General features: G+C 38.8%; 1 protein-coding gene across 11 annotated transcripts in view; it reads left to right on the plus strand.

The window, feature by feature from the left end:
- LOC142349880 (xylosyl- and glucuronyltransferase LARGE2-like) overlaps positions 1 to 19,512 on the plus strand; it is a 102,326-nt gene that overhangs the window by 71,994 nt on the left and 10,820 nt on the right. For all 11 annotated transcript variants that reach the window (XM_075401711.1, XM_075401712.1, XM_075401719.1 and 8 more), the window contains exons 5-7: positions 6,382 to 6,585; positions 8,953 to 9,639; positions 13,055 to 13,456. In XM_075401711.1, the coding sequence (XP_075257826.1) occupies positions 6,382 to 6,585; positions 8,953 to 9,639; positions 13,055 to 13,456 (1,293 nt within the window). The remainder of the gene's footprint in view (positions 1 to 6,381; positions 6,586 to 8,952; positions 9,640 to 13,054; positions 13,457 to 19,512) is intronic.

Below are 19,512 nucleotides of genomic sequence, written 5' to 3' on the forward strand. Positions count from 1 at the left end.
TTCCGCCTGTCCCAAATATGCCCACTATTCCTCTTGACCAAAGTTTTGTGCCAAATATGAGTAATTGGCGTTTTCCGCAGCACAGACCGTCATTAGTCAACCAAGACATTACTACCGAAAATAATGTTGCTCCAAATCTACAGGCACACATCGCACCATCAGGTGCAAAGCAGGAAAACATAATCGCGACTACTAGTAATGTTGTACCTGGTCTAGCCACTCCTGTTTTTCAGCCAGCATACCCTTATGTTGGGCCCACACCGTTGAGTTGGAGTGGTCCGCAGGTGTCTGCACCTGCCCCTCCGATACCGGACAATGCGTCATTGATTAAGATGTTGGCTGACGCAATAAACAGCAAGAAAAATGACCCCTTGCCAGAATAGAAACTTGCTCAGTATAATGGCGATCCATTACAATGGCACGAGTGGTATGGTCAATTCAAAAGCGCGATTGACTCGCAAACGCTCACTGATGATGTTAAATTGACATACCTTAAAACACTCGTCACCGGTAAAGCAAAGATTGCAATCGCCGAGTTTGCTTACTGTGGTTTAATGTACAAGGATGCACTAAGGACTTTAGAACCTAAATTTGGCCAGCCACAGGCAGTCGTAAGTGCACACTTGGATAAACTAAGCAATTTTCCGCCTCTTAAAATGCACAATAGTGATAACATCATTAACTATTCTGCAGCCATATCCAGCCTCGTTGGGGTTTTCAAGTCACTATCATATGATGCTGACTTGAAGAGCGCTTCCCTACTTAACCAAGCGGTACAGAAGTTACCACCAAACATGAAAGAGTCTTGGTCACTCTTTACGGTTAAGAAGCACTGGTTTAAGCCTACCCTCCTTGACTTTAACGATTGGCTTAAAGAAAAGGCTGAGGCCCATGATCTTATGAAACAAAGCGCAACCAAGGCCAAACCTGAAGAAAACATCACTTCAGTAACCAAGACCAAAACAGCCTCAAAAGTGTTTGCATCAAATTCGCAACAAAGGGAAACAAAGAAGCAAATGCCATCTGCTTCCACAAATACTTACTTTCGATGCATTGTATGCAAAGGTAACCACCGGTTATGGGAGTGTCGAGTTTTCAAGGAAAAGACTCCAACCCAGAGAGCTAAGTTGGTGGCGGATAACAAACTTTGCTTTTCATGCTTACGGGACAAGCACACATTCCGCCAGTGCCCTCAACCAAGAAAGTTCCGAGCAGAAGGGTGTAATAGTTCGCATAACTCACTATTGCATGGAGCAGATAGGGTTTTCCCAACGAAACAGTCGACAAATTCCAATACCATTCAACCTTCTGGCAACACAGGTCAAAGTAAAGCAACTTCTAGTCAACTCCAGCCTAATAAGACCACAACAATGTCATCTGTTACTGACGTTAAGGGGCTCCTTCAGGTGACTGAATTGCAGTTGGTCAATTCGTCCGGTTTAGATACCAAGGCTTTAGTTTTGTGTGATACCGCCTGCAGTAACTCTTGGGTGGCCGGTAGTCTCGCAGATAGACTCGGTTTGCACGGTAAAGCACTAAAGCTAACTGTCAAGGGTATTAATACCGAAGAAGTATTTGATAATAGGGTTGTTGAAGTTACTGTGAAACCAAGAGAACAACAAGATTTCGAACCATTCACCGTCAACCCTTTCGTTAAAGAGAGTCTGAACGTCGGCTCAGATATAATTAATTTAAAGGCCCTGCAAGAGACATACCCACACTTAGCAGTCCTTGATCCCGTAACATATTCCTATAAAGACATTGAGATGATACTCGGACAAGATGTCTATCATGCCATCCGCCCGTTAGAATACTTCTCTGCCGATGAGAAGCGTTCACCCGTTGCCGTACGCTTGCCCATAGGTTGGGTCTTAAGCGGTCCGTTACCATCAAGTTCGTGTTTAACCTCAACGTGCTTTAAAGTGAATATCGAACAAGACAATGAGTTAGCAAGTCAAGTAAAGTCATGGTACGACATTGAATCATTCGGGGCAAACAAGCAGGTCGACTCAAGATCTGCAGCAGACGCAAGGGCTCACGAAATCCTTGAGAGTACCACCATACACAATGGCCTGAGATACGATGTCGGAATGCTGTGGGCAGCAGACAACATCCAGCTACCAAATAATTACTTCTCCTCCCTTGTGCAACTAAAATCGCTGGAAAAACGCTTGGCCAAGGATGAAGACCTCAGAGAGAAGTATACTAGTACCATCAAGGAAGACCTAAATAAGGGGTATGTAATTGAGGTTCCGGACGCTCACAAGGTTGAGAGCCGGTCCGATAAAGAGTGGTATCTACCTCGCCATCCGGTTTTAAACCCGAACAAACCAGGTAAGGTGCGTAGGGTGCTCAATGGAGCAGCAAAATTACATGGCGCCTCACTGAATAAATCTTTGCTCACTGGCCCTGATCTGCTCCAAAATCTTATTTACGTACTTCTTCGCTTCCGACAACATCCATGTGCCGTCTCCGCCGACATCGAGGGAATGTTTCTACAGGTTGGCGTGTTACCATCAGATCAACCATCACTTCGCTTTCTGTGGCGGGAGGACCCCACAACTGACGTTGTAGTGTATCAATATACGCGCCACATATTCGGGGCTAAAGACTCGCCCACATGCGCCAACTATGCATTACAACGCACTGCGAGAGACAATGCCAAGTTTTACACCGAAGCTGCAAAAGCCGTCCTTGAAAACTTCTATATGGACGATTACCTTGACTCAGTGGAGTCTCCCGAGAAAGCCATCAATAGATCGAAGGAATTGGTACATCTTCTCCATCTCGGTGGGTTCAAGCCTACAAAGTTCGTAAGCAATGTACCAAATCTGGCTGACCGAATTGATGGTTCCCCTCAATCTACTGAGCCCAAGGTTATTGTTTCATGTCAGGAAGATTCATCGCATGTGCTAGGGTTAAAGTGGGATCACACTAATGACACTTTAGTTGTGAGTCGGGGTACAAGCTGCGCTATCACCAAGTCCCTCACGCAACGCTTGGTCCTAAGTCTTGTCTCGAAAGTCTTTGACCCAATTGGTCTCGTCGCACCGTTCACTGTCGGTGCGCGACTGCTCTTAAAAGATATCTGGCGTGTCACAGGACAGCAATGGGATGACGAGCTCCCACAGGACATGGTTCAAAGATTTTTGGTTTGGAGTGCGGACTTACCAAAGCTTGAAAACATCAAAATTCCTCGAAGTTACTTTAGTGAACCCTTTGATAATATAGAGTTGCATATGTTCGGTGACAGTTCGCAGGATATTTTCAGTGCGGTCGCATTCTTGCGAGCCCGTGTAAAAACACCTACGGGCGAAGAAAAAACAGAGCTTGCGTTTGTTTTAGGGAAAGCGCGCGTGGCGCCAATGAAAGTAATGACTGTCCCAAAACTCGAATTACAAGCAGCTCTACTTGCCGCTCGACTGAAAAGAGAAATTACACAAGCACTTACAGTACCTGTCAACCAAGTATTCATGTGGACAGATAGCACGACCGTTCTCCAATGGATTAACTCTAATGAAAAGCAACCACTCTTTGTTGCAAACCGCGTTTGTGAAATTTTGGAGTATACCAGCGTTGACCAATGGAACCACGTCGCAACTAAGGATAATCCAGCTGACGCTGGCACGCGTGGAATGTCCGCTGAGGTTTTGCAACTAAGCAGTTGGGTCAATGGTCCGCATTTCTTAACTAACTCAAGGTTCCCTTTCGTGCCGAACAAAGACGTCATTAATAACATCAAACTTGGCGTCAACCGAGCAGTCATTATAGAAAACACTGTTTCTCTCGCTACATCTGTTAAAAAACAGACAACTCCCGTTCCGTCGTTATTCCCATTTGATAAGATTAGTTCTTATCAAAAGTACTTGCGCATTGCCGCATACGTTCTCCGGCTTTTGCCGAAACATGCCGGCTACCGTAACCCCGATGGTAGCATTACCGACCCTACTGAGCTTGACGAAGCCGAGCGTCATCTACAGTACTTGGTGCAAGGAGAGTCTTTTGAAGCCGAAAGAAAAGATCTTCTTGACAATAAATTCGTTAAACGGAGTAGCCGAATTGCTCCACATTCACCGTTTATTGGTCCAAATGGGCTAATCCGTTCCTCGGGCCGCATCAAGCGGTTAATTGAAGTTGGTTTTAGCGTGAAGTACTCAGTCATCTTAGACGCACGTCATCCGTTTGTAAAACTGTTTCTTGAACACACGCACGCAAAGCATTATCACCAAGGCGTTGAATACCTAAGATCAATTGTGCAGGAACACTATACAGTACTGAAACTAAGATCATCTTTGCGTTCCATCAAAGCACACTGCCTGAGATGCCGAGAATTCCAAGCTGTAACCATGAAACCAATCATGTCTGACTTACCTAAGGAGAGACTTGCTTACCAGTCTCCTCCCTTCACGAACACTGGCGTTGACTACTTTGGGCCATTCTATGTTACTGTCCGCCGTACTACTGAGAAAAGGTGGGGCTTCCTCTTCACCTGTCTCACTACTCGCGCTGTCCATTTCGAGATAGTTACATCCATGGACACCAGTTCTTGTGTTATGGGAGTTGAGCGGTTTGTGTCACGTAGGGGTACACCTGCCATGATTTGGTCGGACAACGGCCCTAACTTTATTGGAGCGGAGAAAGAACTCCGAGAAAGTATTGAAAAGTGGAACGTTGTCAACATTGCAGCTGAGCTCGCTCACAAAGGTATAAAATGGAGATTCAATCCACCCAGCGCACCACATCAAGGTGGTATCTGGGAGAGGTTGGTACGCAGCTTCAAGCGCGTGTTGTATACTATTCTTGGCACGCGTCGCCTCACGGATGAGGTACTGCATACTACCTTTTGTCTCGTGGAGAATGCTCTCAATTCGCGTCCTTTAACACCAGTAAGCGCTGATCCGTGCGGTTTGAACGCTTTAACGCCCAACCACTTTCTTCTAGGAGAATACTCTACCGGTATTCCGTCTCTTGTCGGCAATAATGAGCTTGACCATATAAACGCTACGCCCGTGCGCAGTCGTACGCTAATGCGATCTGGTCCCGTTGGATCAGAGAGTACGTACCGACGCTGAACCGACGCTCTAAGTGGCAGACGCCTGCCGAGCAACACCTTAAGACCGGTGACTTGGTTTGGATAGTTGAAGAAACCAACCCTAGGGGTTACTACCCAACCGCTCGGATTGTGGAACTCCGCTACGGCTCCGATAGCGTCGCGCGCTCCGCTGTTTTACGCACGCCGACCGGTTCACTCGTCCGCCCGCTTGTAAAACTTGTACTAGTTTTCCCAACATCTTCCGGGCCGGAGGATGTTACGAAGTAAATAAGTAAGCGAGATTATTAGCCAATCAGAATCGAGTATTCAAATGCATACGTTCTGAATTAATAAAATACGTTCCAATATACGTAGAAAGTTCCGAAAAAGTTCATTTAACCTAATTTTAAGTAAATATAACCACTATATGTATCGATTAAGCTGGTTTTCGGCTTAATATTTTTAGGTTTTCTAGACACTTGCCGATTGAATAGGAACTGATTTTGACGTGAATGACATCAGACAAAAAACCAGTAAAAGAGCATCGAAAAAACCTTGCCGTCTAAGTTTTCACTTGTTACATTGATCGATGTTGCTACAGACGTTGTTTGCTTATAGACTGACTATATACGTTGTGCGATTGTACGTTTTGGAGCTTATATGTTTATATTATTTGCATTGAATCTTCCGAACTTCTGTTATTCTCCGACAGAGTTTACAATTAGATCAATGTATTTCATTGATAGGTTGATATTTTATCAATGTGATATTGGTGAAATAATAATTGACTTTGAGGTCAGATTTTGGTACGTTTTTGACTTCATACTATCAGGTACCCAGTGGTGTCCTATGAATCACCATGCTCACCATTTTTACTATGAAGAAAAACTGCATCCATAACTGCCGCTATGTTCCTTAAAAATCTTGCACCAGGCTTTCTTCAATGTTTTCACTTGTAGAAAAAATCTACCTTTTTCATAATTATTATACCTATTTTCATAATTATATCATAATTATTATACCTATTTTCATATTTATATCATAATTATTATACCTATTTTCATAATTCAGCACATAGAGCAATTAAATTTTCCTCTTGAAAACACCGGACTAGTAGCAAATAAACTCGCCAAATAAATACTCAGATTAAATTGCAATTTATGTAACATTTTAAAAGTTGTGATGAAGATAGAGTAACGAAGGTCACGTAATTTTTAGAAGACATTCTAGTTCGTGTATGATTTTTTATGAAATCAGAGAAAGTTCAACCCGGGAAAAGAAATGCCTATTTTAAAGGTTAAAGTAAGGTCAAGCTTTGTACTGCATACAAAATGTCTATTCTATTCCAGGCATGACTGACAATGAGAGCCAGTGGTATCTCAGAACAGAAAATTGGCCGGCCATCGGGATGGGATTCAACGCAGGTGTTGTAGTTATGCTCCTGGATAGGTTGAATGAGTCAATGTGGAGATCTGTGTGGACCTCGACTGTCAGCGAAGAACTGGAGTTGAAACCTTCTCTTCATACCGCAGATCAGGACATATATAATGCAGGTACAAACATCTTTTGAAACACACGCGTATACGTTTTAAAATACCAATTCTCTTCAAGGCCAGTTTCTACAACGCCAGATTTTCCTATATAGAATGCTGGATCTCAAACCTCCAAAATTGAATTTTAAGCAAGTTCACGTGACACTGGCAAAATCACTTCAAAATTCTGAACTTTGTCTCGAACTTGTATACGGTTCCCGATTGATGTAGGATTTTTTCTGTGGCTTCATCAAAGTCACGTAAAATATTAACAAAGCATCCTCTAGTAGCATTAATATCAGAGGTTGCAGAATTAGTCTGAAGTCTAACCCCAAAACCTCTGACAAGTTAAGGTTAGGTTCTTTTGGCCAGGGGGTGTTAGTTGATGATATACCATCATTGTTCTTTGTTTAATTTCTGGGCCCAAATTTGTGAGCAACTTCTAGCGTGCTACAATGATGATGATGTAAAACTGGGAAAACTGTTTTTTGATTAAAATGGGTAATCTTTGGCAAAATTATTTACGAGCAAATGAGATCGGAACTTTGAAGATAAATCGATCGAAGATATAACCTACATCAGTGGAACAAAGACTTATTTTTTTACAAAACAACACCAAACTAGATTATTACTCAATGTTTAAAAACACTCCAAAAAACAACATTATATAAATAGTGCAGGCATTTATCAATTTTAAAAATCAGATACTTGAATTATTCAATGAATAAAATTTTGTTTTCTTAACAAAAAATAACTATTGGTTGCAATAGGATGCACGCGTGTTGAAAATAAGAAATCAGTCAGTTTATATTATAATCCTTTTCGCTTTTTGCTGACCGAGAACATTCCGGTAATGTATTCCATTTACACAAACTTTTTCGAATAATTCAAATCATTTTGCACTAATTTTGTCTGTTATAGCAAATATCTATCACATTCGAATTTCTTTTAACGGACAAATTTTATTCGAGCAATTCTTTGCTCGTTATGTTGATTCTATGTCAACTCATTATATTGAGACTAAATTATGGGACCTTTGTGGGTTGCGACCCCACAATCTCTTAATTGATTGCAATCATGTGCTCTCCACTGAGCCAACTGATCCACATTGCGAGAGTCTTTCGATGCTCTCTTATATTGAGCTATCATTTCAAGCTCCACCTTATTATCACAACTTACTTACTAGAGTGTATACTCTAGCCCACCCCCTTAAGTTGTGCATCATATCTCCTCACTTTCAATTTCTAGTTAGAGCGTTATTCTGGGCCAATAACCTATTAGAGCAACTCTTTGCTCGTTATGTTGATTCTATGTCAACCCATTATAGTGAGAGTAAAGTTTGGGACCTTTGTGGGTTGCGACCCCACAATCTCTTAATTGATTGCAATCATGTGCTCTCCACTGAGCCAACTGGTCCACATTGCGAGAGTATCTCGATGCTCTCTTATTTTGAGCTATCATTTCAAGCTCCATCTTATTATCACAACTTACTTACTAGAGTGTATACTCTAATAATTTTTTTTCCAAAATTTTTAGTCAATTTACACATCTTAATTTCTTTCTGATAAACATTGACAAAACACTCAATTTAAAGACACTTCCAAAGAAGATATGATTTGAAAGACATTAGTCTTGTGTTTGAAGGAATTTGATGTCTGATCAAATAAATCAAACGAATATCGGTAGCCATAATTTTTAGAGTTTTCTTCAATTCAAGATCAAATAAAGGTTAAAAATAGTTCGAATACCTAAATACCGCTTGTGTACGGTCTAATAAGATCCTTGAAGAAAAAGAAGATCTATTTCATAATAGTTTTGAGCAAAATAAATTTGTTCAGTTTTAGTTTAAATTAGCGGCAATTTATTTTGCTGCAAATAGTTTTCAGTTTCAGTGAGAACACTTAATTCCTGTATTGGTCGATTTTTTTCGGCTGCACTTCAGCTGCAGCATCTGTCATTTGCATTCTGGTCTAATTTTTCTGTAACTTTGACATTTTGAGAATTTTCTTTTTCGTAAAAATGAAACGTAAGAGGACCTCAAACTAATCCTGGAGAAACATCGTGATTAAAACACTGTTTTTTGAGTAAAACAATAAAAAGTAAGCGGCAAAAAGTGTCATTCAGCCCAATGCTGCGCTTTAGGATTATGCGGGAACAAATTATTGTTATTGCAGGAAAACTATCTTATTAGTCAGTTTTGTTTAGAGGTAAAGTTTGAAAAAAGAAATGTATGACCAAAGAGTATTAACCATAGATTTCAGAGTGTAACCGAACGATTAAATGCCAAATGCCAACATTAATAATGAAAGCTCACAATTTAATTTGATATCTTACTTCAAATTTTACCTGTTTCGTATCATGATTCAAATTACTTTCGATTATTTTTAGTCTTCAAGAAGAACCCAAGTTTGATCTACAAAATTCCCTGCAACTTCAACTGTCAGATGCCATCCGAAAATCAGGAACATTTCCAATTTTGCCATCAGTGTTTTAACCAGCCAAAGATTCTCCATTTCAACCATGCCAACAAACACTTTTTCTCAGTAAACGAGGACTCTATTCTATCTACTGGATTGCATCGCAATATGCTTTCGTTTTATACAACTATTGACGGATATCAATTTAGAAATAGACAAACTTTTGACAAAGAATTGATTCATTATGATTATATTCAAAACCGATCGGATATCTCACGCCAACATCAAGAATTCGGACATAGGGACGTTCCGACAAGACTCGATACAATTTCACAAATCCCAAAACGATGTGCTTTTTGGACCCATAACGGAGATTTCAGAACACATGCTCTATTTATGCCCTTTTCTGATTGGCCCACGAAGACAAATGGCGCCATTTTGGATCCGAGCACCGATAAGCAAACATCAGATGACGAAATTGTTTTAGTTACACATTTCAGTTTCGACCGATGGGGAGCTTTTGAGCGATTGGTCGAAAATTGGAAGGGGATGATGAGTGTGGCTCTTTACATATCAGAGGCCAAACTAATTGACCTCTATCAGTGGTGGGAAACATCGTCAGTTCTATCCCGAAGGGACAATATAGCCCTACATATCGGTAAGGCATTTATAACTTTTTACTCCCGTGACTCGGGAATTTTCTTCATCAGAAAAATTTTATCTCATTTTTTAAATCAGATTAAGCTTCATATGACTAAGACCTTGTAAAAACATCTAATTAGTTTATAAAAGTGCTGCTGGAAATAAATTTTTCGTGAACGCGTTTCAGTTGCGTGTGCCTAAAATTTTAACCATGTTTACAGTTTTAGTCACACGCAAACATCATAGTGGCAATCATTTAAAATATGTACACAATTACATTTTGAAACGTCTTCTAACGATGGCTTAATTGTCAAATCACTTATCATCCGACCAATAGAAGAGTACGGCAAAAAACAGTCATTTGGTGTGCTACTGTAATATTTCAAAAATGTAATCAAGCATAGTTTTCCTGTTCTTGCACATTGGCTATTCGGGAAATCTGAAGTTTCAGAGTTCCACATACTTTAAATCACTGCATTCCTTTATTTTATTTCTCTCTGTTTTTTAAGAGAAAATGGTTTTTTTACGACTCAAAGAGGAGTATTGGAGAATTCCTTTTTTTAATCAATTTTATTGGAGTGAATTCTGAAGTGGGAAATCAAACGCGTGAAAAAATTTGGAGTGATTTTGGTGCTTAAAAAAGGTGAAGAGCGGAGCGAAAAGAGAGTGGTTTTTGTTCATACCGCTGTTTTTGAGAGAGCGAGAAATTGACGTGTGAAAAAATTTTCTCTAAGCGAGCGAAATTTTTTTGTTCACGTGCGGCTTTTAAAAGCAGTATCTTGCAACTTTTGATGATTATGAGGTTTGATTATAATATTGCATTAGTTTTAGGCTTGTTTTGATAAAAATTGAAGTTTTCAAGTTTTTAATTTGAGTTTAATGCTAATTTGGATGTTTTTGATCAGTTTTGCTGATTTTTAAACAAAATTTAATTATTTTCTTGCCTGTTTTTTTGTTTTACTGCTTTAAGTGGGATTTGAATAGAAGATTGTTACTTAAGGAAATTTCAGATACTAATTGATTAAAGTTTTGTTGGTATAAAACATTTATTTCGTAGGAAAAATGACAGAAAAATTGTGAACTTTTAAAACATTTTTTTTTGCAGTTTCTCTTTTTTATTATATCTGAGACAAGTTTTTTAGCCTATTGTGACTTGCCCCCTATGTTGCGAGCTTTTCGTGTCCTTGTACTATTAATAAAACTCATTAAGTTTTTCTAGCTTTTTTTGTTCAATTTGTTTGCTTTCCGTTTCTATTCTTCCTTAACTTTTTAATGGCATTTTTGGAGGATCAGGGTTCTCAATAGTTGTTCTAGTTGTTTAGTAATAAGTATGGCAATTTTCTCCTTGGGGTCGTTTCCGGAATTCTTCCGGCTATGTTTTTGTTATAAAACTGATCATCTATCATGATAGTAATTGACTCATCACTAGAGAGGCAGGATAATATTATGGAACTGATATCAGAGAGAGGGTGTTACGAACTTGAGTCAACGATAAAATCAACATCAATTTAATACAATGCTTTAATTTTGTTTTTTTTTGAGTTATTGCTTTAAGTTATTTTCATTGACTCTGTTCTGGCCAATCGACATATAAGAAAGGTTTTTATCCAGAATAAGAAGGCAACAGTTAAAAAAATTTCAGGTTGCCTAAAATCGCCGAGATATAGTCAGTGGATTTCACTTATCTGAAATAGAGGACATCACTTACATATTTTTATACTTATTTCCGAAAGTTTGTAATTTTGTTGTTTTGTGACATAGGAAGATATTTTTGGGGAGACATATAGAAAAATCAGTATCGAGGACAAGGTAAAGTTATCGAAATTTTATATGGCCTAAAATCTCTGACACATATCTAGTGGATTTTACTTTTCAAAACTACAGGACTTCACTTACATATTTTTGAATTTAAGTTCAATATTTATCATTTTTGTTGTTATGTGAAATCAAATGTCAGTTTGTAAACAGTATTTGTGTCCTTTCCCACAAAATGTGCCAAATACGCACTTGCATTACTATAACGAAATTGGTTAATTTATCTATGACCATCAGATATACCAATAAGTTTATCCATTAAGACCCTTTGTCAGACTCTTTGGATCTCCGATAAGACATTTTGAATCAGGGAAAAACACCCCCGAAATTTTTACACTATTTTTGCCATTTCACGCCGTCAGACCAAATGAATTTTTTCTTTAAGCTGCAAAGCGCACATTTGGCTTTCCTCGGCCAATTTCCGATTAGACCAAATCGTGGACAAGTGTGACAATGTCCCGTCACATTTTTCTACAATTTGTTAACACTGACCGCTGTCTTTTTTGCTACAGTTAGATTTCTCAATTTTATTGATAGTGATCTCAAACATAGCTCAGAAAACAAGATACCACAATTAGCATATTATGAGTATTTTCAAACCAGCGGTTTGCTTTTTTAATCCGCAGTTAGTAAACAATTTTTGTGCGATGATAGCTCAAAAAGACAGATCGTGGACAAATGTGACAAATATTTCATTTTCTCGAAATTTAACTTCGCCTGAAATCTGTAACATTAAAACTCGTGAAAATCCTCGACAACATAGACAAATCTGCTTCGTAATTGCTCTGTTTTGTGGTGTAATGTTTTAAAAAGACTTTTTTCAGTTGTTTCCAAAAATACTTTTTTAAAATGTTTCTGAGCACAGATGAACATATAAATCAAGAGTTTTCATTCTCTGTGCAGAACTAATGTACTAGGGATCAAAATTCGCATATAGAATAAAATGTTTTGCGCACACAGAATTTTTTTCTGTCAATGTTTTGAAATCTGGTGTTGGAAAAAGTTTAATTTTTTTGAACGATTCTTTTCGAGACAAAACTTGTTTTCTTGTTACACTTTTTTCGTACCTTCATTTCTCTTGTGTAAATTGGTGCAATGGTTATTTTAAAGCCTAAATGTCATAACCAACATCAAAACACTTGGTCATTTTATAGTTTGAGGGCTGCATAACTCAATAACTTAATGACTCTTAAACTTCCGATCAATCAGATTTACTTTATTGTTCTGTATAAAATTTGCAAGGAACGGCTTTACAAAGAAGAAATGTTTTCTAATGCTCATTTCAATTCAGTTAAGGATGTGATAAAGCTGGCACAGACAATCGAACAAGCACGGAATTCAAAACTGGCAAAAATTGTTTCCTTCTTATTTGTAGTAATTTTTCTGGTATAGCCGCTCTCTAGTCTGAGAAGAAATTGATATTCAGAAATAAGCTCAATTGTATTCCGGATTTGTGGTTACACGTTCCATGTTGGGGAAATACAGCTTTTACTTTTCCAAATTTGAGTGTAAAATTGTTTGTGTGTGTTGGATTGGAAATTTGTATATGGACGCACATTAAAACTCCGCCTGGTTGTAATCTATTTTAGAGATGTAATTTACGTCTGTTTGTTTAGTGTTTGAAATTCCCGGCCGGCCATACCCCATCAACCACCTACGCAATATTGCCATACAGCACACCCCAAAAAGAGCTAATTTCATGTTCATTGCAGACGTAGATTTCGTTGTACCGCCAATTCTGCTTTCTTCCATCCAAAATCACCTCCAATTCTTAAACAATTCCAAAACTCCACATGCGCTGGTCATACCAGCATTTGAGTACATTTTGAGTCCGTCTTCCGAAATGTCAATTCCACAAAACAAATCAGAGCTTCTCAAAGCGCTGGAATCAAATTTTGTTCAGCCTTTTCTGAAGACAAAATGGCCGGAGGGACAAAAAAGTACAGACTACCTTCGGTGGGTCAGTGCAAAACAACCGTATGAAGCTCCGTACCGAAATAACTACGAACCATTTATTGGTAAGAAATTTGCTATTTTCGCCAGATAAAAGCATCCATACAAGTTACCCAGGTTGAGGTGCTATGCTTAGTTGCCCTCTGATTAGCCAAAGCAAACATTTGCGATCACTTTGACCATACAAAGAGATAATATGCTATCAAAATCTCATGAAACTTTAATCTTCCAAAAAAGTCTGAACAAAGGTAGCATGAAAGTCTGATCCAAAATTCTCATCGGTGACAATTTCAGTCTGGTATGGTCTGATCATGAAGAATAAACTGTTCCAATCAGCTGATTGAAATTGAAATAACTTAAATTAACTCCAACTTGAAATGCTTTCAAAAATTAAATTCATATGTTTTAAGTAATTGACAAAATCTCACTCAAATGAGAAGAGTAACTCAAATAAAAACATTTCAGTTGAATTCCTTTAAGTTATTGTCTGAGCAAAATTTTTGGGAAAAATTTTTGTCGTGGTCGATAACACGGCTCAAAGAATTCAATAAGTTGAATTTTAAATTAAATTTTGATCTCAAAATATACAAAAATTAGCTTGTATTTATAGTGGTTATCTATGCGAAAATATACAGAGAAAATTTAGATTAGCTAAAAATATTTTACATGATTGGCATGTGAATAGATCTTAACTCCGAATCCCGGAGGTGATATTCTATTTTCATCAACATTTCATGAGAATCATATATGGCTTGGGTACAATCGAGTTCATTAGTTGGAGGTCGGTGGATGTTAGAATCAGGTTTCTGTTGGTGGGAGAATTTACTTCTGACATATGATTGATAGGTCAATAAGATAATGATAGCGCCAAAACAAAATTAGAATTGAGTTTAGTTTTGTAGCCATTACTTATCGACACAGCAATAAAGTTCGTCAGGTAAGTTCTTCTTTCGTTCTTTGAAACTTTAATAAAACTTCTAAGTTTCCTGATGTTTCATTGAAACCATCACATCCTCCCTCCTTTTTTAAGCAAGTTTGTGGGTATAGGTTCTCCAAATCTGTCAGGTTGTTTTCTGTTCCTGGTTGATGTTCGTGAAGGCTCTGAGGTTTCGGGTTGTTGGTGCTCTGCAGATGATGTGGCTGCAGAAGCTTCATCTTGATGTGAAGGTCCCACATCTGTGTTCTGAGGTTGTAGTTCTGATTGAGATATGGTCTCCTCCACTGCTGGCTCAGTTTTCACATTGTCCTCGTCTAGTCTCGCAATTTTGTTGTCGCTCACTAGAATAGTCCGTGCTGAGTTTTCAGGCTGTATGAAAGATGTGTTCAAGCCCTTCCTGATGATGAAGGTAGCAGGAACTGTTTTTGTGTTTTCGTTGGCCTTGAATAGAATGGGTTCGCACAAGTCGAAATCTGCTATTGCGGGTAGTCTCACTCTGCGTCCCAACAAGAGTTCAACTGGAGTTTTGCTCCTAGTCTTTGAAGTGTTGCGATGTGTCATCAGTGCCCTTTGCAGGAATGCTCCAAATGACACATTAAGGTTGGGACTCCACGCTTGAAGTGCCCGCTTCACTGTCTGAACTGCTCTTTCAGCTAGTCCATTAGCTCTTGGATGATAGACGGGTGATTCTATTTTCTTAATTCCCAGTGATTCACACCACTGTTTAAGGTCACCACTTACAAATTCAGGACCATTATCAGAAACTAAAGTTTTTGGTATTCCGAAACTTGCAAAGATTTGACTAAGATATATTTTAACTGTTTCTGATGTTCTATTTCCCGCGGGGAAGGCTTCTATCCAACCAGAACCTGCGTCAACAATTACTAATATATTGCCTTGGTCCCCAGTCCATGTGGAGCCGTTCCCAAACGTCGGCTTCTGGCCACGTAGAGACTGTTTTTCCCAGGCTAGGCCTGTTCAATTGACAATTCTTACATTTACTAACAAAGTGTTGAACGTCTTGGGTAATCCCAGGCCACCAAGCTATCATTCTGACTGATGCCTCAGTTGCATTCTTTCCGGGATGTGTCTCATGCGCTTTTGCCAAAACCAAGTGTCGTTGTTTGGGTGGAATGAAAGGAACAACAACTCTGAAGATGATTCCATTATGTAAAGTAAGTGCATCTTTCTGTTGTTCGAATCCTTTTTCCGCTTCTGAACATTGTTTCCATTTGCCGCTTTTGATTCGTTTCATTATGTCCTGGAAGAGTCTGTTTGTTCCAAGTTCAGTTTTGATTTCTGCTTGGGTCACCAAATCACTCTGAGCGAATTAGATGTTATTGATTGCGAAGCACACTCGATCGTTGTCGGATTCGTCTTCGTCAAAATCCATTCTGCTCAAAGCATCTGCATGGGGTATCTGCTCCCCTGGTGTGTACTTCAACTCATAGTCGAAGCCCATTAGAGCTATTGCCCATCTTGTGATTCTCGCTGATGCTGTCTTCGGGATCTCCTCGTCTGGTGCAAAGAGATATTTGAGTGGTTTGTGGTCAGTCTGTAGGGTAAATCGTCTTCCAAGAAGAAATTGCTTCAATCTTGTGACCACAAAGACAATTGCCAGTGCTTCCCGCTCTATGTTCGAGTAGTTTTGCTCCGCTGGAGTCAATTTTCTCGATACATATATGACTGGATGTCCTCCTTGCGAAAGAACCCCGCCAATGGCTTTTTCAGAGGCGTCAGTAGTAACTGTTGCTTCTTTTTGTAGACTATATGGCTGTACTAGTGGGTTAGAACATAATTCATTTTTTATGTCTTCAAAGGCTTTTTGTTGCATTTTGCCCCATGAGAAATCGCTATTTCTCATGTTTTTTAAGGGTAGCATTTTTGTTGCAAAATCAGGAATCATTCTTCCGTAAAAATTAGCTAGCCCAACAAACGATTCGAGTTGTTTATTGTTAGTTGGTGCTTTTGCATTTTTTATTTTTTCAACATGTTTGGGATCTGGTGCTATTCCCTCCTTTGAAATGGAGTATCCCAAAAAGCTAACGCTATCGACTGGTTTTGAGTTAGATTTTTTCTCATTAATAGTAAAGTGTTTCTCACGTAGTCGACTCTTGACTGCAAGCATTCTCTTGTCGAACTGCTCCTTGGTAGTTCCATACACCAATACATCGTCATGAAAGATCACAACACCTTTGATTCCTTTGAGTGTTGATTCTATGCAATTCTGGAAGATTGAAGAAGAGTTTTTCAATCCTTGAGGTAGTCGGCACATCTTGAACAGTCCCTGAGATGTGTTGATTGTGCATATATCTTTTGCTTCTTCGTCAAGTTCAATTTGATAGTAGACATCTGAGAGGTCAATTTTGCCAAAGTATGAGGCCCCATGTAGGTTATGGAAGATCGTCTCCATGTCTGGTATTGGGTAGTCCTCATCCATGACCTTTCCATTGATGTGCACTTTCAAGTCCACGCAAAGTCTCAGTTCTCCACTCTTCTTTCTCTGCCACACCACTGGAGATGCATTAGTGACTCCTCCTGGCTGTACCGGTTCAAGGATGCCTTGTCTGACCATTTGTTCCAGCTTCTCTGTGACCTTGTCTTGAAGAGGTAGAGGTATTTTTCTGGCTTTGCAGAACATTGGCTGTGTTCCTGGTATCAACTTCACATGAGCTTTGTAACCCTTCACAGCAGGTAGGTGCTCGGCTGTGATGTTTTTCACGCCGTGCTTGGGTAGAAGGTCTCTACCAAGTAGTCCAAATTCTTTATCAGACTGCACAACTGCAAGTTGTTTTTGAGTGAGCCTGCTTCCGTTCCACTCAACGTCACAAGTAAGTGATCCCAGAAGCGTTAATTGATGACCATCATAAGCTTCAAGATGTCTTATCTTACCATCCAACTGAGGTTTACCAAGCTCAGTCCATATTTTTGATTATATCCCTGTGCTATCTGCACCTGTGTCTACCTGCATTTTTACTTTGCAGTTATTTATTGAGATATATTCCCATGTCACAGACATGCTAAAGATTTGTTCTTTAGTGTAAAACATTCCCATCTCCGATGCTGGAGATGCTTGCTCTGAAGAAACATTTTCTTCTTCGCAAAAGTTATTCTGTTTATTGTACTTGCCTGAATTTGGTTGGGGTTTGCTTCTACACATTTTTGAGAAGTGTCCCACCTTTTCACAGGTGTTGCATTTCTTACTTAGCGCTGGACAAGGTCTACTAGAGTGTGGCTTACCTCCACACCTAGTGCACATGTTGCTGTTTCTATTAGCCGTAATTTTTTCATTTGGTTTTCGAAAGGTCTTTTTGAAGTTGAACCCAACTTCTTCTTTCACCGTAAAGGGCTTATTACCTGATGAAGAACTTGCAAAAGCCATTGCTTGACTTCTGAACTGTAAGCTCTCGGTCATTTCAGTAACCGACATTGCTGGTTTTGCTTTAATACCATCTAGTAGTCTAATTTTTGCTTCAGGGTCTCAAACCTGAGATAAACTTTATTTTTACCAACTCCTCTTCGGGGTTGGCCGCTGTTTTCAATTTTTCGAAGTCACAATAGCGTGCTTCTTCTCTAAGACGTGCTAGGAAGTCGTCGTCTGTCTCCCCTACACCTTGTATTACGGACAGAAATTTAGCCCTTTCTGCCGTTACTACTCTCTCTTTAGGAGAAATATAATTTTGAATCGCCAATCTGATGTCTTTATACGGAGTGTCTATCAAATTCCTAGGACTCATTAAGCTCCTAAGTTTAATGATTGCATCTTGCCCGCACATACTAAGAAAGAGATTGGTTACCTGTAGGTCATGTACAGTACCATCGGTGTTGACCTTGTCCTCTTTCTTCTCTGCGCGACATTTCGCCACAAAGACATAATCCACGCAGTAGCTGATTCTGCGTTCTGTAGATCCAAAATTTGTCTGTCTGTAGCTGGTCTGGACACCATTGTCGTGGTCGATAACACGGGTCAAAGAATTCAATAAGTTGAATTTTAAATTAAATTTTGATCTCAAAATATACAAAAATTAGCTTGTATTTATAGTGGTTATCTATGCGAAAATATACAGAGAAAATTTAGATTAGCTAAAAATATTTTACATGATTGGCATGTGAATAGATCTTAACTCCGAATCCCGGAGGTGATATTCTATTTTCATCAACATTTCATGAGAATCATATATGGCTTGGGTACAATCGAGTTCATTAGTTGGAGGTCGGTGGATGTTAGAATCAGGTTTCTGTTGGTGGGAGAATTTACTTCTGACATATGATTGATAGGTCAATAAGATAATGATAGCGCCAAAACAAAATTAGAATTGAGTTTAGTTTTGTAGCCATTACTTATCGACACAGCAATAAAGTTCGTCAGGTAAGTTCTTCTTTCGTTCTTTGAAACTTTAATAAAACTTCTAAGTTCCTTGATGTTTCATTGAAACCATCACAATTTTCAAATTCTCTAAGAATAATATATAACTTTTAGGCCAGTCTTCAGAAAGCTGATACATCTAGCTTGAATACTATTTTATTTAATCTAAGCACATCCAGTTCTCATCAGTGTGTCAAAACAAAATTTTTTTGTTGCGAATTTGATTGACTACACTATTATGAAAGTTTCGAATTTCTTTGTGCTTCTATTGTATTACTCAAACAAGACAATGTTGTGAAATTGATCAATTGTGACAGTGGTTGTATTTTCTATATATGAATTCACGACAAAAACTCGCAGAAGTAATTAAAAGAGTGGAATATAGTGAAAATTCATACATTTTCATAAACATTTCCAACGATTGAATATAGTGGAAATAAGTGACTTAAATTCGATTTGTTCTTGCGAACAATGATATGCGTAACCGCAAAACTTTTAATGGTCCTCTTAGTCCGCAATTTGTATAGAGAGGTAAATTTCTGATTTTAATCACTAATTGGGTTTTTCATTTTGGTCTAAGTGACACTATCGTATTTTTTAAAAAAAGTTACTTGTAGTGAAGAAAGTAGTGACTTTTTTGTGGAAATGTGGCAAAAGATTTTATCAAGTTTTCACGCTACCCCTCAAAAACACCTTTTGTGAAATGTGAGTGCACATACATCAAACTTTGAAGCAAATTTGAACTAAATAGTGTAACGCGTCGCAACAGACGATAAAAATTTTCATCGTAAAACGTGGTTCGTGAAGAAAAATCACAA

The sequence above is a fragment of the Convolutriloba macropyga genome, chromosome 11 (genome assembly GCF_964194025.1).
Source record: "Convolutriloba macropyga chromosome 11, txConMacr16.3, whole genome shotgun sequence".
NCBI lineage: Eukaryota > Metazoa > Xenacoelomorpha > Acoela > Convolutidae > Convolutriloba > Convolutriloba macropyga.